Source organism: Cheilinus undulatus, linkage group 15, assembly GCF_018320785.1.
Source record: "Cheilinus undulatus linkage group 15, ASM1832078v1, whole genome shotgun sequence".
Taxonomy (NCBI): domain Eukaryota; kingdom Metazoa; phylum Chordata; class Actinopteri; order Labriformes; family Labridae; genus Cheilinus; species Cheilinus undulatus.
In genome coordinates, this window is record NC_054879.1 from 14407379 (window position 1) to 14432032 (window position 24654).

At 39.9% G+C, this 24654-nt stretch overlaps 1 protein-coding gene across 1 annotated transcript in view; it reads right to left on the minus strand.

The window, feature by feature from the left end:
• Window positions 1–7362: 7362 nt before the first annotated feature.
• LOC121523123 (inactive dipeptidyl peptidase 10-like) overlaps window positions 7363–24654 on the minus strand; it is a 175310-nt gene continuing 158018 nt past the window's right edge. The window contains exons 21-26 of the mRNA XM_041807896.1: window positions 22264–22318; window positions 21834–21933; window positions 21396–21454; window positions 17402–17474; window positions 17045–17118; window positions 7363–11176 (exon numbers count right to left, since the gene is read on the minus strand). Coding sequence (XP_041663830.1) covers window positions 11039–11176; window positions 17045–17118; window positions 17402–17474; window positions 21396–21454; window positions 21834–21933; window positions 22264–22318 — 499 coding nt within the window. The 3' untranslated portion in view covers window positions 7363–11038. The remainder of the gene's footprint in view (window positions 11177–17044; window positions 17119–17401; window positions 17475–21395; window positions 21455–21833; window positions 21934–22263; window positions 22319–24654) is intronic.

Genomic DNA, 24654 nt, shown 5'->3' on the forward strand with positions numbered 1-24654 from the left:
CAAAACAACCCACTCTGAAAAACAACAGATTTGGATTTCATCAAGATTTTCAAAGACAAAAATATTGTCATCTGATTTGGGGTAACTTTCTTTTGAAATAAAAGCTACAACTTTGTAGAAGTCTAAAATATTTTCAAATCTATTGAATTACTTTTAACATGGATGAAATTTCTTTGCAATAATGACTGGCTCCTGGCTTAGTAAGCGCTGATGCCTCTTTCTCTTTTAAACAACAGTTTCTTTCAATGATGATTTTTTTTACAGTTCCATGTAGCATTCAACATCCCAAAAATGTGAAAATGGAGAACATTAGTTAGTGAAGAGAATGAATTTCTCCTGCTGTGTTCTTTGTCCTTAGAAAAACATCCGTAGCCCCATGTTGGATGATGTTTAGACCATGATCCTCTGCTGCTCACACTCCTGCATCTGCTTTATTCTGTCAACCTGAAAATGATTATGTCGTCTATAAACACTGTACATTATAGCCATCATGTCAACTGTAGACGTTTATATACTTGGAGAATTTATAAGCTGGAATAAATAGCTGAACCAGACAACCTTGCGTCTGTGTCATGTGTTGTTTGCTGTTGTGTTTAGAGGACGAAGCAATAAAGAGAGTTTAATTTAAAGCCACATCAGATATAACACGCCACATCTTGATTTAAAAGTGCTGATGGTGCACAAGTGATGAACAATGTTTAATGAAAGTCAGGTCAAAGCCACAGACAACTGCTGCTGCATTCATGCTTGGGATAATGTAGAGCATGTCCACTGATGTGTGTTAAATCAACAAGATCAGAGATGTCACATCAACATGTTTTTATAGTATTGATAGTTGAACTCAGTTAACCACTGCATGCTTATAATTCAATTTTGTTGTATCTTCAAAAGATACATTTTTAAGCATTTACAATGGGAAGCATGAATCAAATGAAGTCACTCAGATGTTTTTGATGATACTGTCTTTTAGACTGATTATTTAAAGGAGTGTTGCATGGCTACACCGGTGTGGTCTGAACCCTAAGAACTCGTTCTATCAAGTATACCTTTGACATAGTTCAGCATTACAAAAATATGCAGGAGTGCATGTACACAATGACTCACTTTTGCCTAATTATCCCTGTTTAATGTGACACTACTCACTTTCTCTGGGTAAGTAACCCAATCAAGGTTGATGAAGATATTTATTCACCAAACTGATCTTTCCTGTGCTTTTAATTTGTAACTTTTATAGTCTTAAGAGTACGATATGAGTACTGAACTATACGTTCAGCAGGTTACTTCCTGCTTGAATGAAAATCTGCTTTTATTTTGGAAATAAAATAAGAAACCTCTGGTTAGTAACAAAATTAACTTTACCATTGGATTGAAAAGTGAGTAAAATGGCTAAACTGAACATTAAAAATGTATATTTTTTTATGTCAAAAGGTGCAAATCAGTTTTGAGTGGTAAAATCAATCTCTCCAAATGACTTGGATGGGCTTGAAATAACACAAAAAAATCAAACCCGTTCCAACAAAAAATTAATGGCAGATGCAAGAAAGACAGTAAGTTGAGTAGTATCCATCTGCTGCCTCACCACATTAGCTCAGCTGTAGTGTTTAGAGTACGAAACTGCATCTTCAAAATTCAGTGTGATGAGGACTATAATATGACTTTATTGCAAAAGAACAACAGCCAGACAGATAAAGTTTCTTTTCCAGACTTCAAAATGTCCAAAAGATTTCATTTGAGAGACAAACTGACAGACGGTGGTGAGTGCTGATGAACAGCTCGCCTTATGTTCACTCTTGGGCTGCGGTGGAAAAACAGACAAACAGAGCTGAAGAGTGTTTGGGCATGACTGAAGCTAATAAAGATTCAACTGTATCAACCCAGCACATCTGAGCAGGTTTGAGTTTATTCGGCTGATTCAACGCTCCTCTCAGGTTCAGACTGAGCTTCAAAGGGAAGAGGAGACAGGCCCATGTCAGCCCAGGATTATCTGCAAACATCTGCAAACTACACAGAAGAAGGAAGAAAGTGTGCTTTTTTCCTGCAAATTCATCTAAATTTGCAGGCTTTTTTCAGAGTGGGATTTCAGGTAAGTGCACGCAACTCCTGGATAATTCATCACACATAATGAATCTAATCTAACTTAAGGCCAGAACCCTTCATCTTTGCATACATACTAAGCTTTTGTGGAGGTTTTTGAAGAACTGCAATCAAAATAAAGATATCTGAGCATCTTGTTGGACAGAAAAGCATTACTATGTTTAGCCTGTTTTTGTTATATTCTATTAATAACTGAGAAAAAAACATTGAAGGTGAAGATCCTCTACACAAATTTGGTCTTACTGATCACTTTTAAAATTAGAACATCTTTTCAATAAAAAAAAAAAAAAATACATCAGGTTTAACAGACAGAAAAAACATTGTTTTCTCTGAGGGAGAGAAACTGTTAAAAGTGACACAGCCAGCCTGTCAGCACATTGCAGATGGTGGTACACAGCAGTGTTGAACTCCAAATAGCGGGCAAGTTAAATCTGAGAAATGCTACCAAAAGGCCATGTTTTGTGCTTTTTTGGACTATGCCAAGTGTTAAAGTGCAAAAAGAAAATTATTTATTCTTCAGCTACTTTTGTTTCCTGAAAGTAGTAAGAAATTCAGGCAAAAAGAGTTTTAAAAACTCACAATGAAATGGCATGGATGAGCAGGTTCATCTCTACAAAGTGGTCTGGTTCGGTTCAGTATAGTTCTGTCATGTTGTAGCTGATTAATCTCTGATTTTGTCCATTTCCTCAGCTGATATGTTTTTCTTGTTCTGACAGGAATCGATCTCTTTATAGAGATCCAGATTATTTGGCTCAACTCTGTAGAGCTGGATGTTTGGCTCCCAAATGCCTCTTCATTTGGCATCAGTTTGGATTTTTAAATGTGGATTAAACAGCCACAAAGGATTTAGGAAAGGACACTGGAACTCAAACTGAAGCTAGCTACAGTGGCTCACATTAAAGAGCCATTTCATTGCATGTTTCATTTAATAGTCAATCACCGTTTCAATTAAAAGCCTGATTGTGACAAAATGAAAATTTTGTTGTATGTTAAAGGGGTTTAGCTAGCCTCTTAGCTAAGTACAAGACTCCTCAAGATTACTGTTTCTCTGCATATGACTAGAAAAGCTAGACTCATGGAGGTCTGCAGGACAGTAATTTGTGGTATTGATCGTATCCATGCCAGGTAAATCTGTTAAACTGAGGTTTTTGTAAAGTGAAGGTATTGTTTTAAATGTATGTTGAAATTATCTGATGATGATTGCAGCACATAGGTCCATTAAGAGCTGTTAAGTACTAACTTTCGTCTGTTCCCATTCATTCCTAATAGCTGCCCCCCTTTTCCTGACCTCCAGTGGACACTCAGGATCACGTGATTGCAAACACTCTGTAGTTTAGAGCAGTGTAACTCAACCCTGCTCAACCAAAGAGCCAAATTGTTGAAAAATACCTTTGCAAGAGCCACAATCTCAGTCATGAATAGTGGCAAAAAACCATAAGTTTAAGGTGGCAAAAATAGCATAAAATAAGCATTAAATAGCAAAAACTGTGTGAAAAGTGGCAAAAAGGGCAGAAAGAGGCAAAAATGGGGGAGAAGTGACAAAACCATGAGTTACAGGTGGAAAAAAGGGCAAAAAACATAAAAAATAGTGAAAAGTGACTTAAATGGGCAACAAGCAGCAAAGAGTGGCAAAAACAAAAAAATAAAGTGGCCTGCCTTTTAATGAAAAAGGCAGGTTAAATGGGCAAAAAGGGGCAAAAAATTGCAAAAAAGCACAAAGCAGGTTAGAAATGGCAAAAAAAATGGGATAAATATGGCAAAAATGGGATAAAAGCAGCAAAATTGATTAAAAGTGCCAAAAAATGCAAATAAGGGCAATGGAAATATAAATAAGGTTGACAACTCTAGCCTACTGTACAAGTGTGGGAGACAAACTGATTAATGTGATAATAATATTTCATAAAAGAGCCACAAATCATCACAAAAGAGCTGCATGTAGCTCAAGAGCCACGCGCTGAGTAACACTGGTTTAGAGGGTTGCAATTCACTAAAACTAAGCCCTTAGCTACCGCCCTGTTCCCCTAAATGATGCTGATTTTTCCAGGCATTCTCTGAAGGGGCACTAGCGTATCAGCTTGAAACTTCGCAAGATGGATCCATCTGAGGAAAGGCCAAGCAGCAACCCCCGGTCCTGAAAAATGAAGCTAGTACAGAAGTGCGACAAATTGCAATGTGTCCACTTGAGGCTGGCTGCAGGAACACTGTAAGTCCTGTCTGAACACCTGTTTAACAGCTGTTTTTGCACTGGTTTACAGCCTGGTTCAATAAACCAAATGTGTGTCATTGTCATTGTCTTCATGTGCTCTCACTGTACAGGGGATGAATTTTTGTACCATACTCATTTTGATTATATTGAGGAAAAACCTCATTGCGCACTGATTGGCGCGTCTCATTTGACAGATAGCTTGACAGACAGAAACTACGTTTCTGTCAACTAGAATGCTAGCTAGCTAGCTGACAGGAAGTTGAGTTAGTGGGTGGTCTGTTAGGATGATCCAAAGTTCGGTTGAGACAGCAGTTTCAGTATGGAAGTCAGATTGGCTTCAAAAGCTGTTTGAGTCCACCTATTGTAAGCAGACGGTTGACGTCACGCAGGCTTTGTCCAACAACGAAGTCCAGTCCGTACCAGAGGTGCAGGGACAAGAAGAAAAACCTCTATGGTACATCAATGCCTCATTCAGTCCCCGGTAAGCTGCTTAATTATGACCAAGTAAGTATGCCAAGTTACATCGTATTGTAAAATGTTTTGACTAAACTGTTAAACCATTTATTCTGACTTTTTAAAAAAGAAAACTCTTGCTAATCTGTTTTTATGATATACATAAATCTCATCCTGAATTATGCCATGTACTGCTTCATGATTTTGTTTACCAGCCATAACTCCTCTGCACTGTCTTACTTTGCTCTTATCTCATATTCTTGTTTATGAGTTGTTGTTGTTTGTTTATAGACAGTGATCAGGCTGGCTGAAGGACAAATACAATTTAATGAAAAGCTTACCAAGCTATGGTTCCAAAGAAGATATATCAGTATATATGTTCACCATTTTTCTCCTATAAAACAACAAAAACATCAGTGTGGATGAAAGGCTTTTCTGCATTGATTAAAACCCTGAAATCAGCTCTGATTCCTCAGATCCTCCAGATTAAAGACTTTATGTCCTTCAGAGAGTCAACATCTGCTCTGCACTGATGTTTTTAAGGCTGGCACTGATTCAGACTAACAAACTGCTGTGCTGACAACATGTATTTGTGAACCACAGCGTTTATAGTAAGACCTAGTGCAAAGAGACGAACAAAGTATGATCAGTCCTTCACTGTCAGTAAAAAAAGAGATCAGATTTTTTTGTGGATTTTCTGTTAGTGCAGTTTGCTCCGCAGCAGGTCATAATTTATCATAAATGTGCATGAAAATCTCCCCTGAGGCATTAACATCACAAACTTGGCTGGATGTCAAGCTCTGAGACACTGAATGGTAAAGGTGACACCCAGCAGACATCAGCAGCACCCACCTGTCATTTAAAGAGGAGTCATATCTGATGGAGTGCTGAAGTAATGAGTCCCAAAATCTGGAACTTAATAAGCATTTAAGCTTTCAAGGTCTCAAAGTCTATGAGATTTTTGAATGAGCTTTCAGAAAGATGCATGGAATAAGGTCTGTGGTGAATACAGGCTTAAGAGATTTATCCCCTGACAACATACAGCACCTATAAAAACCCTGTTTTTTGTGTTATAAATCAATCATGGTCGATATGATTTGGCTTTTTTACAATAAAAATACATAATAACCCTTTCAGATGTCTACAAAGTAACAGCACATCAAGACACTGCAATATTACTCCATTCTTCTTTGTTAAAAGCGCAAACTCTGTCATGTTGCACAAATTCTCTATTAGATTGGGGTCTAGGCTTTGACTCAGCCACCCTGCAACATTCACCTTGTTGTCTTTAAATCATTTCTGTATAGCTTTCGCTGTGTGCTTCAGGCTAGTCCAGCTGGAAAATAAATCTTCTCCCAAGCCGTAGTTCTCTTGCAGACTGAACAAGATTCATTTTACCCTCTACCTTTACAAGCCTTCCAGGGCCGGCTGCTAAGAAGCATCCCCACAGCATGACACTGCCACCATCGTGCTTCACATGGTGTGTTTGTGGTGATGTGCAGTGTTTGGTGTCCGAAAATCACCATTTTGGTCTCCTCAGACAAAATAACTTTCTCCTACTTTACCGTGGAGTCTCCCACATGCCTTTTAGTGATTCAATGAGTTTTCTTCAAAAGTGGCTTTCTGTTTGCCACTCTCCCATAAAGGTTTGACTGGTGAAGACCAAGTTGTTGCATGCAGAGTCTCTCTCATCTCAGCTGCTGAAGCTTATAACTCCTTCAGAGTAGTCATACGTGTCTTGGTGGCCTCTCTCACTAGTCACCTTCTTGCACAGTCACTGATCTGGGCAGATTTACACACGAGCCATATTCCCTCTAGATTTCAGAGCTGGCGGGAAGTTCAGTGCCAATTTTTTTTGTATCCATTCCCTGACTTTTACTTTTCAGTAACCTTTTCTCTGAGTGGCTTGGAGTGTTCTTTTGTCTTCATGGTTTAATAGTAGCCAGGAATACTGATGAACCAGTGACTGGTCCTTCCAGACACAGATGTCTTTATACTCTAATCACTTGAGACACATTCACTGCACTCAGGTGACTCAGGTGTGAGACCACTAGCACCAACTGGCTGAACCTCTGTTGAATGAGGTCTGTAGGACTTGACTCCCTCCTGGAGGCAGCTTTAAGCTGCTACTGGAGAAACAGCAGTATTTTGGCATTTCTGCATCACTTCATTTTCAGCCCTGAAGGTTGATGCTTCCTCTCAACAGAAACTTTTTTTTCCGCTGAATCTTTGATGTATGCATCCTAAGGCCATAACAAACGACCACATTGTTTCATCCCGATGCCTGCAATGAAGAAACAAATTAAACATTCAGCTGAAACCTTCAGATAATTGGATCATTCATTGTCTGCAAACAAATGAGTCTGATTAGTCTTCTTGTGCTGTAGTGTGATCTCCATAAATCAGCATGACATAGTGGTTTTCATCCTTTTTTTTATTATTTATAATCATCACTAGAGGACAATCACAATAACCCCCCAACCTCAACCCTGCCCCTTTCCCTTTAAAACAGCAAAAAAGAACAAGAACAAGCATTACAAAATCCATCCTAAGAAAATCAACAGCAGAAAGGAAAACGATCAAATAAAGTACAAGACGTCCAGGTCAAATCAATCCATCCCCATAGACTAAACTATCTATGAGATGTGACATCTCAAAAATATATTTATGTACACACTCTGCTGTATTGTACTGTACAAAATGTGGCAACACTTGACACATTCCCTGTAGACATGCAAACACCTTACTGACACTGTGGAACGGTTTATCTTAGTACACCCATCCTTTAAAGGGAGAGATCAGATTCTATTTAACTGGGTTTGTATGAAGAACTTGTCAAAAACAGAATATTATTTAAATAGGATAAATGTCGGCACAGTCCCTGTTTAGATGTGCCTCTCTGCAGAAAACTATTCCTGCAGACACAGAGCAATCTCAGTGTATCTGGCCAAGTCTTGATGCTTTTATTTAGAGCAGCAAATCACAGCTGTTGATGGCCATTATCACTAAACATAAATAGCTAATAAAGCTGATGGTCAATAGGACTTCATTAGCTTGAACAGCCAGGAAAATAAGCATGCACAACTGCAAAATCTTCTAAATAGATCCACATGTAAGAATATGGATGGAGCAGGTGCAGTTTAAAAAACAACATGCCAAAAAAAGGGCAGTCAAATGGCAAAGGGAAACCTTAAAATAGTATGTATTTTATATGTAGTATACACTTGTGGCATTTTCATGTCTCTGTAATTGCTCTGGGGAGGATCATGGGCCAATCTGTTGTATTGCTGCATTGTAGCGTCAGGTTTGGTCCTTGTTCGCACATTGACAAGCCTACCAAAATGTGTGATAGGCTTGGCTCTCTAATTGGCCAGAATTTCTGCAGGAAAAATAAAGATTAGTTGACCTCTGCCTGGCTGTGGCTGCTCCAAAGACACTTTCCACTTTCAGAATGGAAAGTCAACACAGACTAGCTCCCGTGGCCAGTTTTAACATTGTTTGCATTTATCACTGTAGGCAAAGGAGACGCAACTACAGTGGGAAATTAATTTGTCGATGCACGAGTTGCAAAAAACTTCTATCACAACTGTTGTGGAGAGGGTTTGTGTTTATCCTCCTTGACCTGTGTATCCACGGGTTGTTAAAGTCAAGGCCTGGGGGCTAAATGTGGCCTATCATAAAGTTATACCCGGCCCGCAGGATCCCAGCACATTCTTATTAAAACTAAATATAAATCGATTAAAATAGCCAGATATGTGGAAAAAAAATTGTGTTTTCATTTCAAATTTTCAAGTTTGCATTCCACAATTATGACTTAAATTCATGGTTTTGACGTTTTATGTCATATTTTGGTCTTTAAGGTTCACATTTAAATTTCAAATCATATTTTGACTTTATAACTGCTGATTTCAACTTTCTAGCTCATATATTTTCCTTTGAACATAAAACATTTTGGCTACACTTGGCTTTCAATTTCATGTCTTGACCTTTTGAACTATTATGTGTGACTTTTTGTCTCAGATTATGAGCCTATAAATTTACCATTTTGACTTTTTAATCTTAAAATCATTTATCATCAGTGCTTGATTTTGCCATTTATAGGTTTCCCTTTTGGCTCTCTGAAAAACTTTCTGCAGTTTTTAAATGTCTGCCGAATCGGCACACCATCGGTATCGAGCCGCTCGATGGAGGTTTGTGCCCTCAAATTTGCCTGGAAGGCAGCAGCTGCCCAGAAGGCACATCATGCCCTCCAACAGCCTTCCAATCAGGTGAAGTCATAAGCTCAACCTCTCACCCAATCACAAGTCACCATCATACTGAATGAGCTTGTCGCTTCCCCAGACTAATATGCTAGCTGCCTAGCTTTAAAGCTTTTATATTAGACATAAGCTAGTTTAACATTAGCTACCTTAAGTCAAATCTGAAAAATATCCTAAAAGATTAAAATTTGTGTTGCAAAGTATAACCTAAATGCTGATAAAAAAGCAGCATTTTTAATTAATGCTTGTACACCAGGGAACTGCTAGCTTCTTTGCTAGCTTCTATATTTGCTAATATTAGCTACCTTAAGTCAAATCGGACAAAGTCACAGATTGAAACAAATCATGAGTTCAGGATATCTGAGCAAGCAGCTGTTCTGAGCACAAAGAAAGTTTGAACGTAAAGTCTGGGGACAGTCTGAGGCCCAAATCAGTTAGTCATGCTCTCAAAATCTTGAGTTTTGCAACATTAATGATTCTATACATATTTGTTTGTTTTGAAACTAAACAATGGTGGAGACACAGTATTAAAGTCATCAAAAACTTCTATTTGTGCACAATTAACCTGCCTAATGATTTACAGATCAGGTCAGTTTTGGATCAGGCCATGATGGCTCGTACATCAGTAAAGAAAAAGTTTAGGAAACACTGGTTTATCTTACATAGGACTTATTGTCATGGTGTGATCTTGCAATTCCCACGACAACACCATGATCCTGTGATCTCTCCTCTCCAGCTGCTCAGGGCTGCAGTCCGCTGCACATCACTCCAGAGGCCGATCCAGTGAGAAATGGCATGTGCCGTCAAAACCGCAGTGCAAACACAAAGTATGAGGAATTTGTGGGTCCCTCTGATATCCTGCTCAATCAACTGTCCCTAAAATTAAGTCATAGAAAGGCCAAAAACTAATTAAAAGAAAAATCCAGAGTGGTGCTGAGTAAAGGTTTTTGCGTCATCTTGCATTTCCTGTCGGTTAAATTCTGTATTTTAAGTTCCTCACACAAACCCACATCAGAAAATCTAAAGCATCCCTTAAATATCCACTGCATGTACAAAGTCTTCTTGAAACAAGAGAAAACCCAGAAACAGGAAAACATTCTCTAGACTTCAAGAATCAGGTGGAGATTCTCTGAAAGATCGCCCCTCTCCTTTTCTTTTAGAGATCTCAAAGGAAACTGCCGTTAAATGTTGCATCATGATGGAGAACTTTGAATCGTCTGTATGGCCAGTATCCATCACCTTCACATCATAAAACTTAACCAGACAGCTGACGTAGAGTTTCAGATAATAAACTGACTGTAATGCTGTGTCTCGACGACCTGAGTTGACAAAGGTTAGCATGACACCGCTAATGGATGACTACCACTGCCAGCGGGTAATATTACAGTATGTTGCACCTCATAAGGCATTGTACATGTCTACACAAGACCTCTGTACAATAAAGTGTGGCCTCTAAAGATGGTGGGTGATGGCAGGGAGGATTCAGCAGGATAGCTCTTATCAGGATTGGTTTTGGTGAACTCGGTGACTAAACATTTCTGCAAATTCTCCTCGTGCGAACAACTGAAGGAGAAGTGAGATCAAACGTGAACGTCCGTGTTCTTTTATCCCACAAAGGATGCTAACGTGGCGAGATAGGTGAAGCCGAGAGGGGAAAAAAAGAACCATGCATTTGTGTCGATGACTACATCTGTAGGAAGTCTGCAGAAAGATGGAGACAGTCTTCCACACTTTGCTGAGAAACGGAGCGTCCTGGAGCAATACTGAAATGACTTTATGCTAGAGGGCAGCTCCCAGCTCCAGTCCCGGCTACTGTCTGTCTGTGTCCGTCAGTTATCTCACATTTATACACAGTCACGCTCTCATACATACACTCACACAAACACTCACTCACTCAGAGAGCATTAGCAGCTCTAAACCAGTGTCCATGTCCGGTTAAACACTTGGTCCAAACACGAAAGGCCTTGACGGATTTCAGAGAAATTCTTCAAGCTGTGCCAAAGGTCTGACCCCCAAAGCATCCCGCCTACTCCTCCTCTTCCTCCTCCTCGTCAGGCAGCGGTAATAACTCCTCCTTCAGACACTCCCTGTAGAAGCTGGTCAGCGTGAAGTAGAGGTGCAGGCGGCTCTGCTGGGACAGGAAATGACCTTCGTCTGGGTAGATCTGTGGGGCGAAAGGATAGTAAATTATTAGATAGAGGTTTGTAGAAATACAAGGTCAGCTGATGCAAACTGCTGAATGAATAACCTCAATAAGAGTTTTATATGGACAAAGTTGTCTGCACACTGTGCAGCAGTTAGATCTCACTGCACTGCTGAGTACTTGTCAGTTCAACTGTGGCAGACATGTCAGATAAAGTACACCTCTAGTGTGTTTTTCAAAAAGCCTGATTATTATGGTTTTGTGTTGAGATGCCCACATTCATGAGATGTCCACTTCATATCTCCCTAAATGACCACAGAAACAACCCTGCGCTGCAGGAGAGAAAGATTTAGAAAATCTTTCATTCCATCAGCAATTAGACTTTATAATTCTACCATAAACAGATGAGAGAGACTCCAGACAATTGAATTTCCCTGCAGGGATAAATAAAGTTATTGTATTGTATTGTATTTTATTGTATTTCTACATGATGCTTTTATTCTGAAAATGGTTCAAGGACAGTCCCCTAGTTGTTAAAGTAACTCCCTTTTCCTTTTTCCTTTCATTTTAGGTTGAAATGCTGGAAGCAAACATTAGCAACTCCTTTACAGGTAAGACAGCCTGTTAAAAGAAGAATGATCAGTATGTCCTTTCATTGATATATATAAATTGGAGTATTCTAATTAAGCAGATAGCTTGCCCTTTCCTGTAGAAAAGCAGTTTTTGATAGCAGCTTATATGCTTGAATTTCTTCAAGTAAATATACACACAGTACTGTGCATGCATTTTAGACATGTTTGGACCAAAAACTTAGGTTGATGCAAGGCTTGTAATGGCAAGTAAGCTAGCCTGAGGGCATCATCGGGCACGTAGAAGGATTGACCTAACCCCTGTCATGCTCTGGATGTCTTTGCATCTTGCCAGGGGCATGGGAAAAAAAACTGTCTACACCTTTAGAGTGGCGTAGGGGGTGAATGTGGCAAGAAAGCATGGCCTATAGGGTACTGTCAAGGCAGGCAGTAGGGTTGCCATGAGCTTCTGGTTATGTTGTGGATGTTCCAAGGGACTGACAACCGCTAGTGGTCCCCGGGCATATTACCGAGGGTAAATACGCCCAGACAAAAAAAAGATGCCATTGAGCTTGACCTTGGCTGCTGAGAGACAGGTGTGACCTGTGATGAATGCTTAGCGACCTTAATGGCTAAAACGTATGCACGACTGTGTCAGCTGTAGTCTTTTCCTTTGTTCATAAGTAAGGTCTACACCTGCCACCTCTCTGTAAAGTGTCTTGCGATAACTTCAGTTATGAGTTGGTGCTATAAAAATTAAGATTGATAGATTGAAAAGTCCCAAAGTCCAAACTAGCATTTTTCACATAATCAATTTGAGCTGTTGTGTAAGAAATGTACGGTGCAGGCCAGTCTTGAATATCTGTTTCAGTGGGCACCTGAAAACGAGGGGTAAAGAAATGGGTTCTTCTTTCTTCTTATATGTTCTCAGGTTGCATCTAGATATGGAACCAACAACAACCTGCCACCTTGATCCTATGCCTTCTCCACTCCTGAAAGCCTGCATCCCCACTCTCACCCCACTCATCAACAACATCATAAACACCTCCCTCAGCTCTGGAACCGTCCCTCCCACTTTCAAACTAGCTACAATTACACCCCTTCTGAAAAAACCTGGCCTGGACCCCGACAACCTGGACAACTTCAGACCCATCTACAATCTCCCCCTACTCTCCAAAATATTAGAACGCGCCATCATCTCCCAACTCCAACAACATCTCCTCAACTTCCAGCTCATTGAAACATTCCAATCCGGTTTTCGCCCCCATCACAGCACTGAAACAGCCCTTCTGAAAGTCATGAATGATCTCCTCCTTGCCGCCAACTCTGGTTCCCTTTCCATCCTCCTCCTCCTTGACCTCAGCGCAGCATTTGACACCATCGATCACACCATACTCTTCCACCGTTTACAGTCCATTGGCATCTCTGGCACAGCACTCTCCTGGTTCTCCTCCTACCTCTCTGACCGCCACCACTACGTCTCCATAAACAATGTCAAATCTCACACCTTCCCTGTCACCACCGGTGTTCCCCAAGGTTCGGTGCTCGGGCCCCTCCTCTTCAACATATACATGTTACCCCTCGGCCACATCATCCGTCACCATGAACTTCATTTCCACTGCTACGCCGACGATACCCAGGTTTACATCTCCTCCAAATCCATGTCCCCAGTCATTGTCTCCACCATCACACACTGCCTGTCTGATATCAAAACCTGGATGGACCATAACTTCCTCAAACTCAACAACAATAAAACAGAACTTCTCATCACCGGTCCCAAAGCTCTCCTCCCCTCAGCTCAGAATATCTCCCTCCTCATCGATGGTCACACTGTTACCCCCTCCCCCTCTGTATGCAACCTTGGCTTCATTATGGACTCCACTCTCTCATTCAAAACGCACATAACTCACATCACCAAAACATCCTTTTTCCATCTCCTCAATATCGCCCGTCTCCACCCCTCCCTCTCACAACCCGCTGCTGAAATCCTCATCTATGCATTCATCACCTCCAGACTCGATTACTGCAATAGCCTCCTGTATGGTCTCCCCTCCACCCATCTCCAAAAACTGCAATATATCCAGAATTCTGCCGCCTGCCTCCTCACGCGCACCCACTCCAGAGACCACATCACCCCCATTCTCAAACAACTCCACTGGCTCCCCATACCATACCGCATCCAATACAAGATCCTCCTTATCACCTACAAGTCCCTCCCTATCTCACCGATCTCCTTCAGCAGCACTGCCCCACCCGCCGCCTCAGATCAGCCAACACCAACCTCCTCACTCCCACCACCAGGACAAAGCATTGGACCTTGGGGGACCGAGCCTTCACTGCAGCTGCCCCCACCCTATGGAACTCACTCCCACAAAACATCAGGAACTCAGACTCAATACAAAACTTCAAATCACTACTCAAAACTCACCTGTTCAAACTTGCATTTTCTTGAGCCCCTTTGTTAGTTTGTTTTGTTTTGTTTGTGAAGCGTCTTTGAGTGTCCAAAAAAGCGCTATATAAGTGTGATGTATTATTATTATATGGGGAAAAGAAGTTTCAGGTACATTGCTACTGAAGCTTGGACTCTGCTTCCGATGTGGATCTGGTCTCTCTAAATCTTTCTAAAAGTAGACTGAAGGCATAAAAGAAATATGCATTAGATTATGGATGCTTTGACTGCTGACTCTGTGACATATCCAGTTGTTGTTGCATTTCAGTAACTTTGTTGGATGTGCTGCTGACAATCTCAGTGAAGGCACTCCTATAAAAGGATTCTTGATCATAATGAGGTTAAATAAAGTTAGAAAAAAATCAAAAAGCTGCTTTATATTCCTGAAACAACCATCCTTCTGCATTGTCTTAATTAAAGTTGAGCAGTTATATCCAAATATTTTAGCGAGTTAGGGAAAGTAATTAATGTTTTGGAGGCAGTACACTGATGGGGAGTTTACTTTAGAAGTGGTCAACTGCCAATTTCTGGAAACCTTCAGGCTTTTCATCCTAAGGACTCCAGGATTTATGTCCTAACTGAATTAAACTGGGCAGAGAAATTTGGTAAAGCTCCAGCAGGAGAAGCTGCATTTATCCAGGGACAAGCTTTCATGTGTGTAACTCCAGTTTTAGGTAATACTTAAGCTGGAACCTGTATTTTTAGTGTTGATCTGCTCTTAATTTATACCTCCTTTGGTCACATGGTTTCTGTTTTATCAGCAAACCTCATTTTATCTTTCTTTTCTTCGTATTATCTTCCTTCATATTTGCTTGTGGTAATGCTTTATGTTGAATTGTAATTTGTCAACACTGGGCCTGATCTAGGAAAGAATAGAATTTCTTTTTGCGCGTATTGAACCTGTGCAAATTACAGAGAAACTTAGAGCCTGATCCACAGAGCATGTGCAAACACAACATGCAAACAGTCAAGCAAACAGTGCCTTGGGTGTACCTGTCCTGCTTGCATGCCTGCAAATGAGAGAATATTTAAAAATTTGGTGCAAAATTGGATCCTCATTGTACAAATCAGCCTCAGTGGAAATAGCAACTAATTCAAAAAGGCCAGGTTAACTGCCACAGGCAGTAAAAGTGGTGCGTTTAAATGCATCCACACTCGTATTTTAAATCAGCATCATTGCGCTCTCCAGTATCTACTTGTGTACTGAATACAATAAAATTAGTTCAGAGGTAATTAATATATAGTAGCATGAATCTCAATATGAGGGTGTAACAAGCTTTATGCTATAAAGGAGGAGGCTGGGGTGGAGGAGGTTAGGCTTTTTCAGCAGCAGTGTCGTGCATCAGCATTAATGCAAGCAAGGATAAGTGAGAGGCAGGTCATATATACACCAAATTGTGGAGAGTAAGAGCTGTGATTGGCCGTGGGAACTGGGAGGTGATAATTGGGATCAGCTGGTTGTCAGCTGATCACAGCTAGGGGTTTGATTACCATGTCCTGCATGAACTAACACTGAGCTTCGTAAAAAAGAAGTTATTTCTTTTATCTGAAGAAACACTCCAGCTGATAGTGAGAATCATTGTTTTTGTGCATTGATGGTTTTAAATATCATTTTGAATGTTACAGAACAAGATCAAACATAAGGAGAACACACCATAAACAGACGGTTCTCCTCACCTCACCTCCGTGCTGTTTTTAGAACAGCCTGTTAAAGCAGAGCAGGTCAAAGACATTACTGATGCTACTACATTTTGGAAGACCATGCATGGAGCTATAGAAGTAGAACACTAACTACTAATGTTTATTTAAGCACTTAGGACCACCCAGGCCCCTGAAAACTCAGAGAATGAGCCCTGCATAGTTATGATTAATAGATGGTATCAATGCATGTGTGTTAGATGTGTAGAATTGGTGCTAGCATCCTGGCTAATAGTTAATTCATTTTTGACCTGAAAACTGTGTCAAACAATAACTAGGTTCTGATGTTAGAATTATTTCTTTGTGCTATTTTAAGTCCCCTTTCATTGCTGTTTCAACCCATTTTTCACCATTTTCCGCCATTTGTTGCCCTTTATTGCCTTTCTTAACCCATTATTTCAGCTTTCATCCCATGTTTACCTGTATTTGCCACTTTTTTTACCCCTTTTTGCTGCCCTGCAACCACTTTAAACCATTTCTTCCTTTCAGTTTTTGCAACTTTCAATCCATTTTTCCAATGCCTTTTTCCCTTTTGCAGTTATTGCATTATGTTTACTATTGCTTGTTGCCATATCTAACCCATTTTGGCTTTTTTTCCACCCTATTTTACCACATATAAAATTTATCCATTTAGGCCAATTTTTGCTATGATTTTGCCACTTTTAACCCATTTTTGCTATTTTTACCCTTTTCTGCCACTCTTTTGCCACTTCATGCCCATTTTTTCCCAATTTGTCCTCTGTTTGCTTCATTACATCCATTTTCTGCCACTTCTTTCTGATATTTATATTTTTACTTTTTTTTTTTTGCCACTTTTGCCCATTGTTAACTTTACCAATATAGTGATTTTATGTTAAGAAAAGGGGTTTACATTTTGAAAAGGCTTGTACTACAGCATAGATACATAAAACAATTTTTTTGTTGCTTTGATAAGAGTGGTTATTATTCCACAGTCAGAGGACCTTGATTTTGCTGACTTCCTTGGGCCCCCAGTTTGGTTGGGCCCCTAAAAGCTCTCCCCTTCATCCCCTCTTATGGGTGATTTGCGCACACCCCAGCAGCAGTGCTCGCTTAAACTGTTTAGGAGATTTGACTCTGGATGTGTGCATTATTTTATATGTGCTGTAGTGGAATAAACACCATGCATTTTTGTCGTTGTCTCTGGATACAAACCTGCATGGAATAGTTTGCTCCGACTTTGACAAGGTTCTTGACGAGCTCAGCAGTGTGCTGAAAGTGGATGTTGGCTGGAAATAAAGAAAAGAAACATGTCAGCAAAATTCAGCCTGAATCCTTAGTGAAAAAGTGGATCAGATTGAACGCTGAAGGAATTACTTCAACAAATTCTACATGCATGATTCAGCAGTGAATGTTTTCCCAGCATCCATTTAGATAACCTACTTTACCTTTTATCTTTTGATTAAAAACCATTTGCCTCATTACCTCGAAGGACTGCATGCTTCTTTGTGCTCAGCAGTGATGCACCACTGATACAGTGTTTTCATTCTACAGCAATTTATTTTCTCTTACCGTCAGCTGTGCCGTGCACCAGCATCAACGTCTGCTCCCTCAGAGCCTGAGCGTTCTGCAGCGCACTGGAAAACTGAGAGGGAAATCAGACAGAGAGGGGAGATAATAGGTCGATAAATATGGTAACTAGCTTTGAAGAGGGGATAAAAAGATGAAAAGTATGATCAAATAAAAGGCACAGTTGGAAATTACATTAAATCCTTATTGTGCAGACACACAGAAAGGCACTCTAAACAGTAAAGGCGTGACGAAAACAGCAAGAAAAATATGAATAAATATAAAAATATGAAATAATTTTAGTTATACCAAGGAAGGTTGAGTGAAACTAAAAATACCTGTAAAGCAACAGCACGTTTCAGATCATCAAACTAATTCTAATATTAGAAAAGGATAACCTCAGTAAATACGAAGGGCTGTTTTAAAATGATGATTTTATTTATGAAGGGTAAAAAGCCATCCATCCTACCTGAACCTATGTGGCAAAGCTTTTACCACCTAAATCTAATAACTGAGTTGGTCCATCCTTAGCAGCAACAACTGCAATCAAGCATTTGTGATAATTGGCAATGAGTCTTTTACATCGCTGTGGAGGATTTTTGGCCCACTCTTCTTTGCAGAATTGTTTTTAATTCATCCACATTTGAGGGTTTTCCAGCATGAACAGCCTGTTTAAGGTCATGCCACAGCATCTCAATCAGATTTTAGTCCAGACTTTGACTAGGTCTCTCCAAAACCTTTAATTTTAGGCCATTCAGTGGTGAACTTGTTAGTGTGTTTCAGATCATTGTCCTGCTGCGTAACCCAAGTGCGTTTGAGCTTGAGGTCATGAACTGATGGTTGGACATTCTACTTCAGAGAGCAGTAGAGCAGAATTCATGGTTCCATCAAGTAGTTCAGGACCTGAAGCTGCGAAGCAGCCCCAGACCATCACACTACAACTATCCTGTTTGACTGTTCTTCTGATTCTCTTATGATGAATTGCTGTGCTAGTTCAACTCCAGATGTAACAGGAAAGCTCAACTTTCTTCTGGCCAGCCTACAGCATATTTTCCCAGAGGACTTGGGGATCATTAAGGTGTTTTTAGTCAAATGTGAGACAAGGTTTTGTGTTCTTTTAGGTCAGCAGTGATTTTGGCCTTGGAACTCTCAATGGATGTCATTTTTGCCCACCTTGTTTCTTAAGTTGTTTTCACACCTGATGGTCTGGGGCATTTGGTTTGACTGGGAGCTGAAATTGCAGTATTTTTGCACTTTCATGTGGTTTGGATTGCTTTCACATTGTACTTGTGGTCAAATCAACCAAACCTTCTGGAAAACAACAAGCTGTTATAATCTCTGCTCATTTGTGGCACTATCATCCCAATAAACTGTGATGAAGAGGAAAAGAGGATGCAGTAACAATCAAAAATGGCTCATCTGTTGGCTTGAACAGAAACCAGAAATCCACCTCCCTCTGCTGGCTTTTTTGCAACACAAACAATGGAGCCAAACCAAATTGATGCTGTTTCGGGACTTTTGCTTTTGTGTTGGTAAACATATAATACCTGTGTTACACAAGAAGGCATCCAGTATGAGCAGCAAGCAAGTCAGCGAGCTGTCTAGCATGTTGTTATTTACAGTGCTTAACAAATTTATTAGACCACCACCCAAAGTAAGGTTTGTGCCACAGCTGCCCTACATAAACATTGGTAATTACCAAAATGTAGAAGCTCTTTAACCCAAATGATATTTTTAATGCTAAAACTTCATTATTATTGTTATCCATGAATTTTCAAATTTACTGATTTACAAAAAAAAAAAAAGAAAAAAGAAAAAATAGTAAAGCACATTATTATTTCTTGATTATGTCAAATTATAGTTATTTACTTGCATTCCTGAACAGAAAAATGAGTTTTAGTGGTTGAATGTTATGCTTGATTAATTTCTGACTTCTCAGAGAAGCCCAGTGAGCCGGCTCAAATTTGGGTATAAAAAGGTGAATTCAGTTTGAAATTCCTCATTCCTGTTCAAAATGGTAAAATGTGGAGAGCTCACTGAAAATGAAAGAGTCCGCATTAAAGCACTTCATGATGCTGGTTGGTCTCTGAGACAAATATGACAGGTGGTCTAATAAATTTGTTAAGCGCTGTATACTGTATGTATCCATAAATCATTACACTTTGCACTCCTTCCTGTCTTCTGTTCACAGGCTGGTGCACTTTACTGTAACACCTTAAATGAACCGCACCAGGCTTCATTTGAAAGCGAACCGAGACCCCTGTTTTTAAGTGGACCAGAGATCAAATGAGCTTTTCACACCACTCCAAATGGACCAGGAAATACACCAGGGTTCATTTAAAAACTATTTTTTTCTATTTGTATTTACAAACACTATGTTCTTTCATTTTCTTTCATCTAAACAACACACATTCATAAATAAACACACAATTTTAACTCCATCAACCATATAAGAAATAACAAAGTCATACTTTAATAATAAATAACAAAGTCGTACCCAGAAAAACCTTAAGTATATAATAATTAAAATACCATGAAAATAGCTTTTTAATGAGGGTTTGGGACACTGAACACGCAAGTCTTGGTACCATGTCTCTATGACCTACTGTTCCCAAGATCTTTGTCAGTTGCGCCCACTTGCAGGCATTAAAGAGGTATGGGACTTGGACCAAGCAAAAGTCCACCCCAAACAATGGAGAGTAGGCCAAGGTTTCCTTTTTCTAGCCCTTACAGATCAAAAGTTATTGAGCCTGACAAAGAACCCTACGGATCTGGTTTCATAGAATGACCTAACCCTAACCCATGTCAACCCTAACTTTTATGTGGTTTTGTGTTTAAACTGGAGCAAACAGCTCTGGTGTGAAAGTGACCGTATTGTTGAATCATGAACACTGACTTTAACTGAATCAAGTGAGGCGTACAGGTCTTTAGATGTTGTTCTGGGATCTTTTGTGACCTCCAGGATGAGTCATCGGTGCGGTCTTAGAGTCATTTTGGTAGGCTGGCCACTCCTAGGATGGTTCACCACTGTTCCAAGTTTTCTCCATTTGTAGTAATGGCTCTCACCATGGTCTACTGGAGTACCAAAGACTTAGAAATGGCTTTGTAACCCATTCCAGACTGATAGATGTCAATGACTTTGTTTCTTCTTGAATTTCTTTAGAAGGTGGCATAATGTGTAGCTTTTCGAGATCTTAAAGTCTACTTCACTTTGTCAGACAGGTTTTATTTAAGGGATTTCTGGATCCAGCAGGCCTGGCAGTAATCAAGCCTGGGTGTAGCTAGTGAAATTGAACTCTCTCTCTTGTCTGATGATCTGAAATATTTAAGTGTGACAAATAGGCAAAGCATTTGTATGGCAGTGCATTTAACGTTTGTATGACTCAAGTGGGTCAGGTAAAGAAAAACATGCCCCAAAAATCCAGCTAGATAAAGTCCCTGAGAGTCATTAAATCCTATTTCAGGCATCTCTCAGTGACTTTCTCCTGCCTAAAATATCACTCTTCTGAGGAGAAAGATGTAAAATCTACTCTACATACTGAAAATGTGAAGCTGCGGTGTACCGGGGCAGAGAATTACTTGTTTGAAACAGTTTTGTTGTGTGATTGTTTACAGCGTGTTGGCAGAAAACAGTTTTGTTCTTCCTGGCTGCCTCTTCCCTCTCGCTGTTGAAAACACCTCTGATAGCTCCACATCTTGTCTTCATGGGAGGCCAGAGAGAGCCAAGGAAACCTTTATTCCAGCAGCTTCTTACATATAAGAAAAAAAAAAGAAGCTGGAGCGTGTAATCTGACACAACGCTGCACACGGTAACCAAAGAAAGACGAGCGACGAAATCCTACAGAGCATGAGGAAACTGAAGAAAAGGCACGGCGCCGCCGCCTCTGCCTTTGATAGGAGCGTTCAGCGACTGCAGGAGTTTAACTGTAGCTGTGTCAGTGATGTTTCAGCTTTCAAAGATCAACAGAAAACAAGTGAGGGAAGGAAGTAAACATACCTGATATCTGCTGTCATCCCGTAATGGCATGCCGAGGTATCTCTCCGAGAACGCAGATGCTGTGCAAATGAGAAGAGATGCATTCTTAACAGAGTGGCCCACAGACAGACAGTGCTTCAGCTGCAGCTAAGTACCCGAACAAAGAAGAGTTCCTGTCATCCTGAGCTCCAATGACATGCTTTCACTGAGCACAGACCTCTTAAGTCAGTAAAGGATCCTCTCTACTCTGCTTTTGAGATATGGAGTCGATTCCTCGCTCTTCTCTGACAGACGTAAACAGATTGTTTACGGGGGAGAGGCGAGAGCACAACAAAATTTGGTCTTCACTCCCTGTCTCTGCTTTACACTTAAATGTTTAACACTCCGCTTGTCAGATGGCGGGTGTGACGGAGATCATCTTTGTCTGAAGTGTGGCGCTCTAGATTCACACAGACTCACCATAGAGTTTCCAGTCTGTCACTGGTGACATCGCACACGCACATTTGAAGAGGCTGTCGGTAGACTTAAGCATCATTAATGTTATGTACGCTCCATAACCCTGAAAAACAAACACAAACAGCACTGATAAATACTGCTATTTTTCAAGCTTAGACAGGTTTTCACATTTTTAGTTATCACAAGAGATAAAGCTGTGATGCTGCCTGGGTTAAATTTCATAGTATGCACAAGAACCATATGGGACGCCCTGATCTTCTAGGTTACCATATGCATACTTGATCAAGATAAATGAGTAAGCAAGCAAGAAGAGATAGAGATAGGTGCAGATGGTCTGAAGCTACCCAACCTTTAAACATGGCTTAACAAGAAAGAAAGCACTGCAAATGAAACTCTTCTAAGTTATAACTGAGGAGTCAAATTAGTGCCTTACCCTTCCAAACACCGCTATCCTTGTCCGATCAATGTATGGAAATTTCATCATGTATCTAGAAATAAAAAAATAAGAAAAAGATTTATTATCAAGCTGCAGTGTTCAACAAGGCTAGCAATACAATTGAAATCGTTGTCAATCATGTCAGGTTGCACAGGGATCAGGCATGCACAGCCCTTTTCAAGTCCAACGACAAATTCTCTGTTGGTCTGAGGTCTGGGCTTTGACTCAGCCCCTCCAGAACATTCTCGTTGTTGTCTTTAAACCATTTCTGTGTAGCTTTTGCTCTATGCTTTGGGCTAGACTAGCTGGAAAATAAATCTTCTCCTGAGCTGTAGTTCTCTTGCAGACTTAGTAAGCTTGTCCTCTGAGATTGTCCTATAACTTATTGCGTTCATTTTACCAGCTGCTGAGAGGCATCCCCACAGCATGATGCTGGTACACCATACTTCACAGTGGGAATGTTGTGTTTATTGTGATGTGCAGTGTTTTAGCATCTTGCCAGATGGCCAAAAAGCACCATTTTGGTCTCATTAGACAAAACAACTTTCTCCAACTGGACCATGAAGTCTACAACATGCCTTTTGGTGAATGATAGTCCAGATTAAATCTGAGTTTTCTTCAACAGTGGCTTTCTCTCTGCCGCTATCCCATAAAGCTTCAACACGTGAAAAACCTGGCCAACAGTTGTTTGCAGAGTCTCTCCCATCTCAGCTGCTGAAGCTTGGAACTCCTTTAGTCATAGGTGCTTTGGTGGTCTCTATCACTAGTCTCCTTCTAGCACTGTCACTCAGTTTGTGAAGACGGCCTGAACTAGGCAGAATAACATCTATTATATTCCTTCCATTTCTTGATGATGGATTTAACTGAACTCTGGGGGATGTTCAATGCCTTGGAAATTGTTTTTGTGTCCATCTCCTGACTTATACTTTCCAATAAACTTTTCTCTGAGTTACTTGGAGAGTTTTTGTCTTCATGGTGTCATGGTAGCCAGGAATACCGATGAACCACTGACAAATCTCTTGAGACACATTCACTGTGCTCAGGTGAGACTACTTGCACCAAATGGCTGAACCTCTGTTGAATTAGGTCAGTCACTTATTTTAGCTTACATATTTTTATTGAATTGATATTACTTTGTAGAAATCTTTTTCACCATAACATTAAAGAGTTTTTTTTCTGTAATTTTTTGTCAGAAAAGACAAATTATTTTTCACCATGATTAATTTATAAAATAATTGAAAGTTTAAATACAATTTAAAGGCACTGTATATAGTGCAGTATTTTGCTTTTCATATTTTATTTAACAAGTTTCAAAGGTGTGAGTGTAAAACATTATCATTGTAACCTTTTTTAGTGATTATAGCACACAGGAAAAGGAAAGAGGAAGGAATATTTAGCATTTTTATCAGACTGATGCACTTGAATGGATGGGGTAGGAGAAGAACGGGTTGTGTAAAAACATTTGGGAAAATGGAGCTGATGCCAAATACTGCTGTTGGTAGAGTAAAAATAGTTTAAAACATTTGCACTAGAGGATAAATAAAAAGAAATGAGCAAATGTAGTTTAGCAGGGCAGATAAACAACGGCTTAAAGTTTACTCAAGAAAACCTCAAAGACAAAAATGATGAGAGGAGCTCTTTGCCAAAAGAAAAACCCAAGATACATTTCCCAGATGATTCACTAATACTCAGTAAAGTGTTTTAAGCAGCACTAAAGTGTTCACATGAATTATTGCGTGTCACATGCTTTTTGAAGGTGAGCCAGTCACACATAAGAGTCAGTCTACATCTGACCTATCAATGACTCTTTAAAAATCACATCTTATTCTAATATTTTTTGTACAATTATGTTAGATTGAGAAGGTTGCTTGTTTGGCAAATCTTACAAACACGACTTGTGAACCAAAAATAATGGGCTGGGAATTTGTGTTAAAATGAAAACATATACAGTTCCTTAATGTAGACCACTTCAAGGGACTTCACAGCAGAGAAAAAAAAAAACTAAAAAATAAGGAGAATCTGGCTCCAAACTGACAAGTGCCGGCAATGAAGATGCATGGAAGCAGACTGCAAACAAAATCAATGCCAGCTTCATTCTCCTTGTTTGCTCCTCCAAGGAGTAAGAAGAAAAGTAGAGAACTTTAAATTGAAAAGCTTTGGAAAGCAGCAGCTACAGCCAGTAAGCCATGAAACTCTTCAGTGATACTTATTACCTCAAATAACATCCATCCTCACCAATGGTATGTTATACCGTCTCTACAAAACATGAGGATCAAAGTGTATTTTGGACTATGTTGACAACACAGTCGAAGTAAAACCCTGACAGCTCTGATCCACTGAACAAAATCTTTCTCAGAATGTGAACTTGGCTGCTAAAAACAACAATGG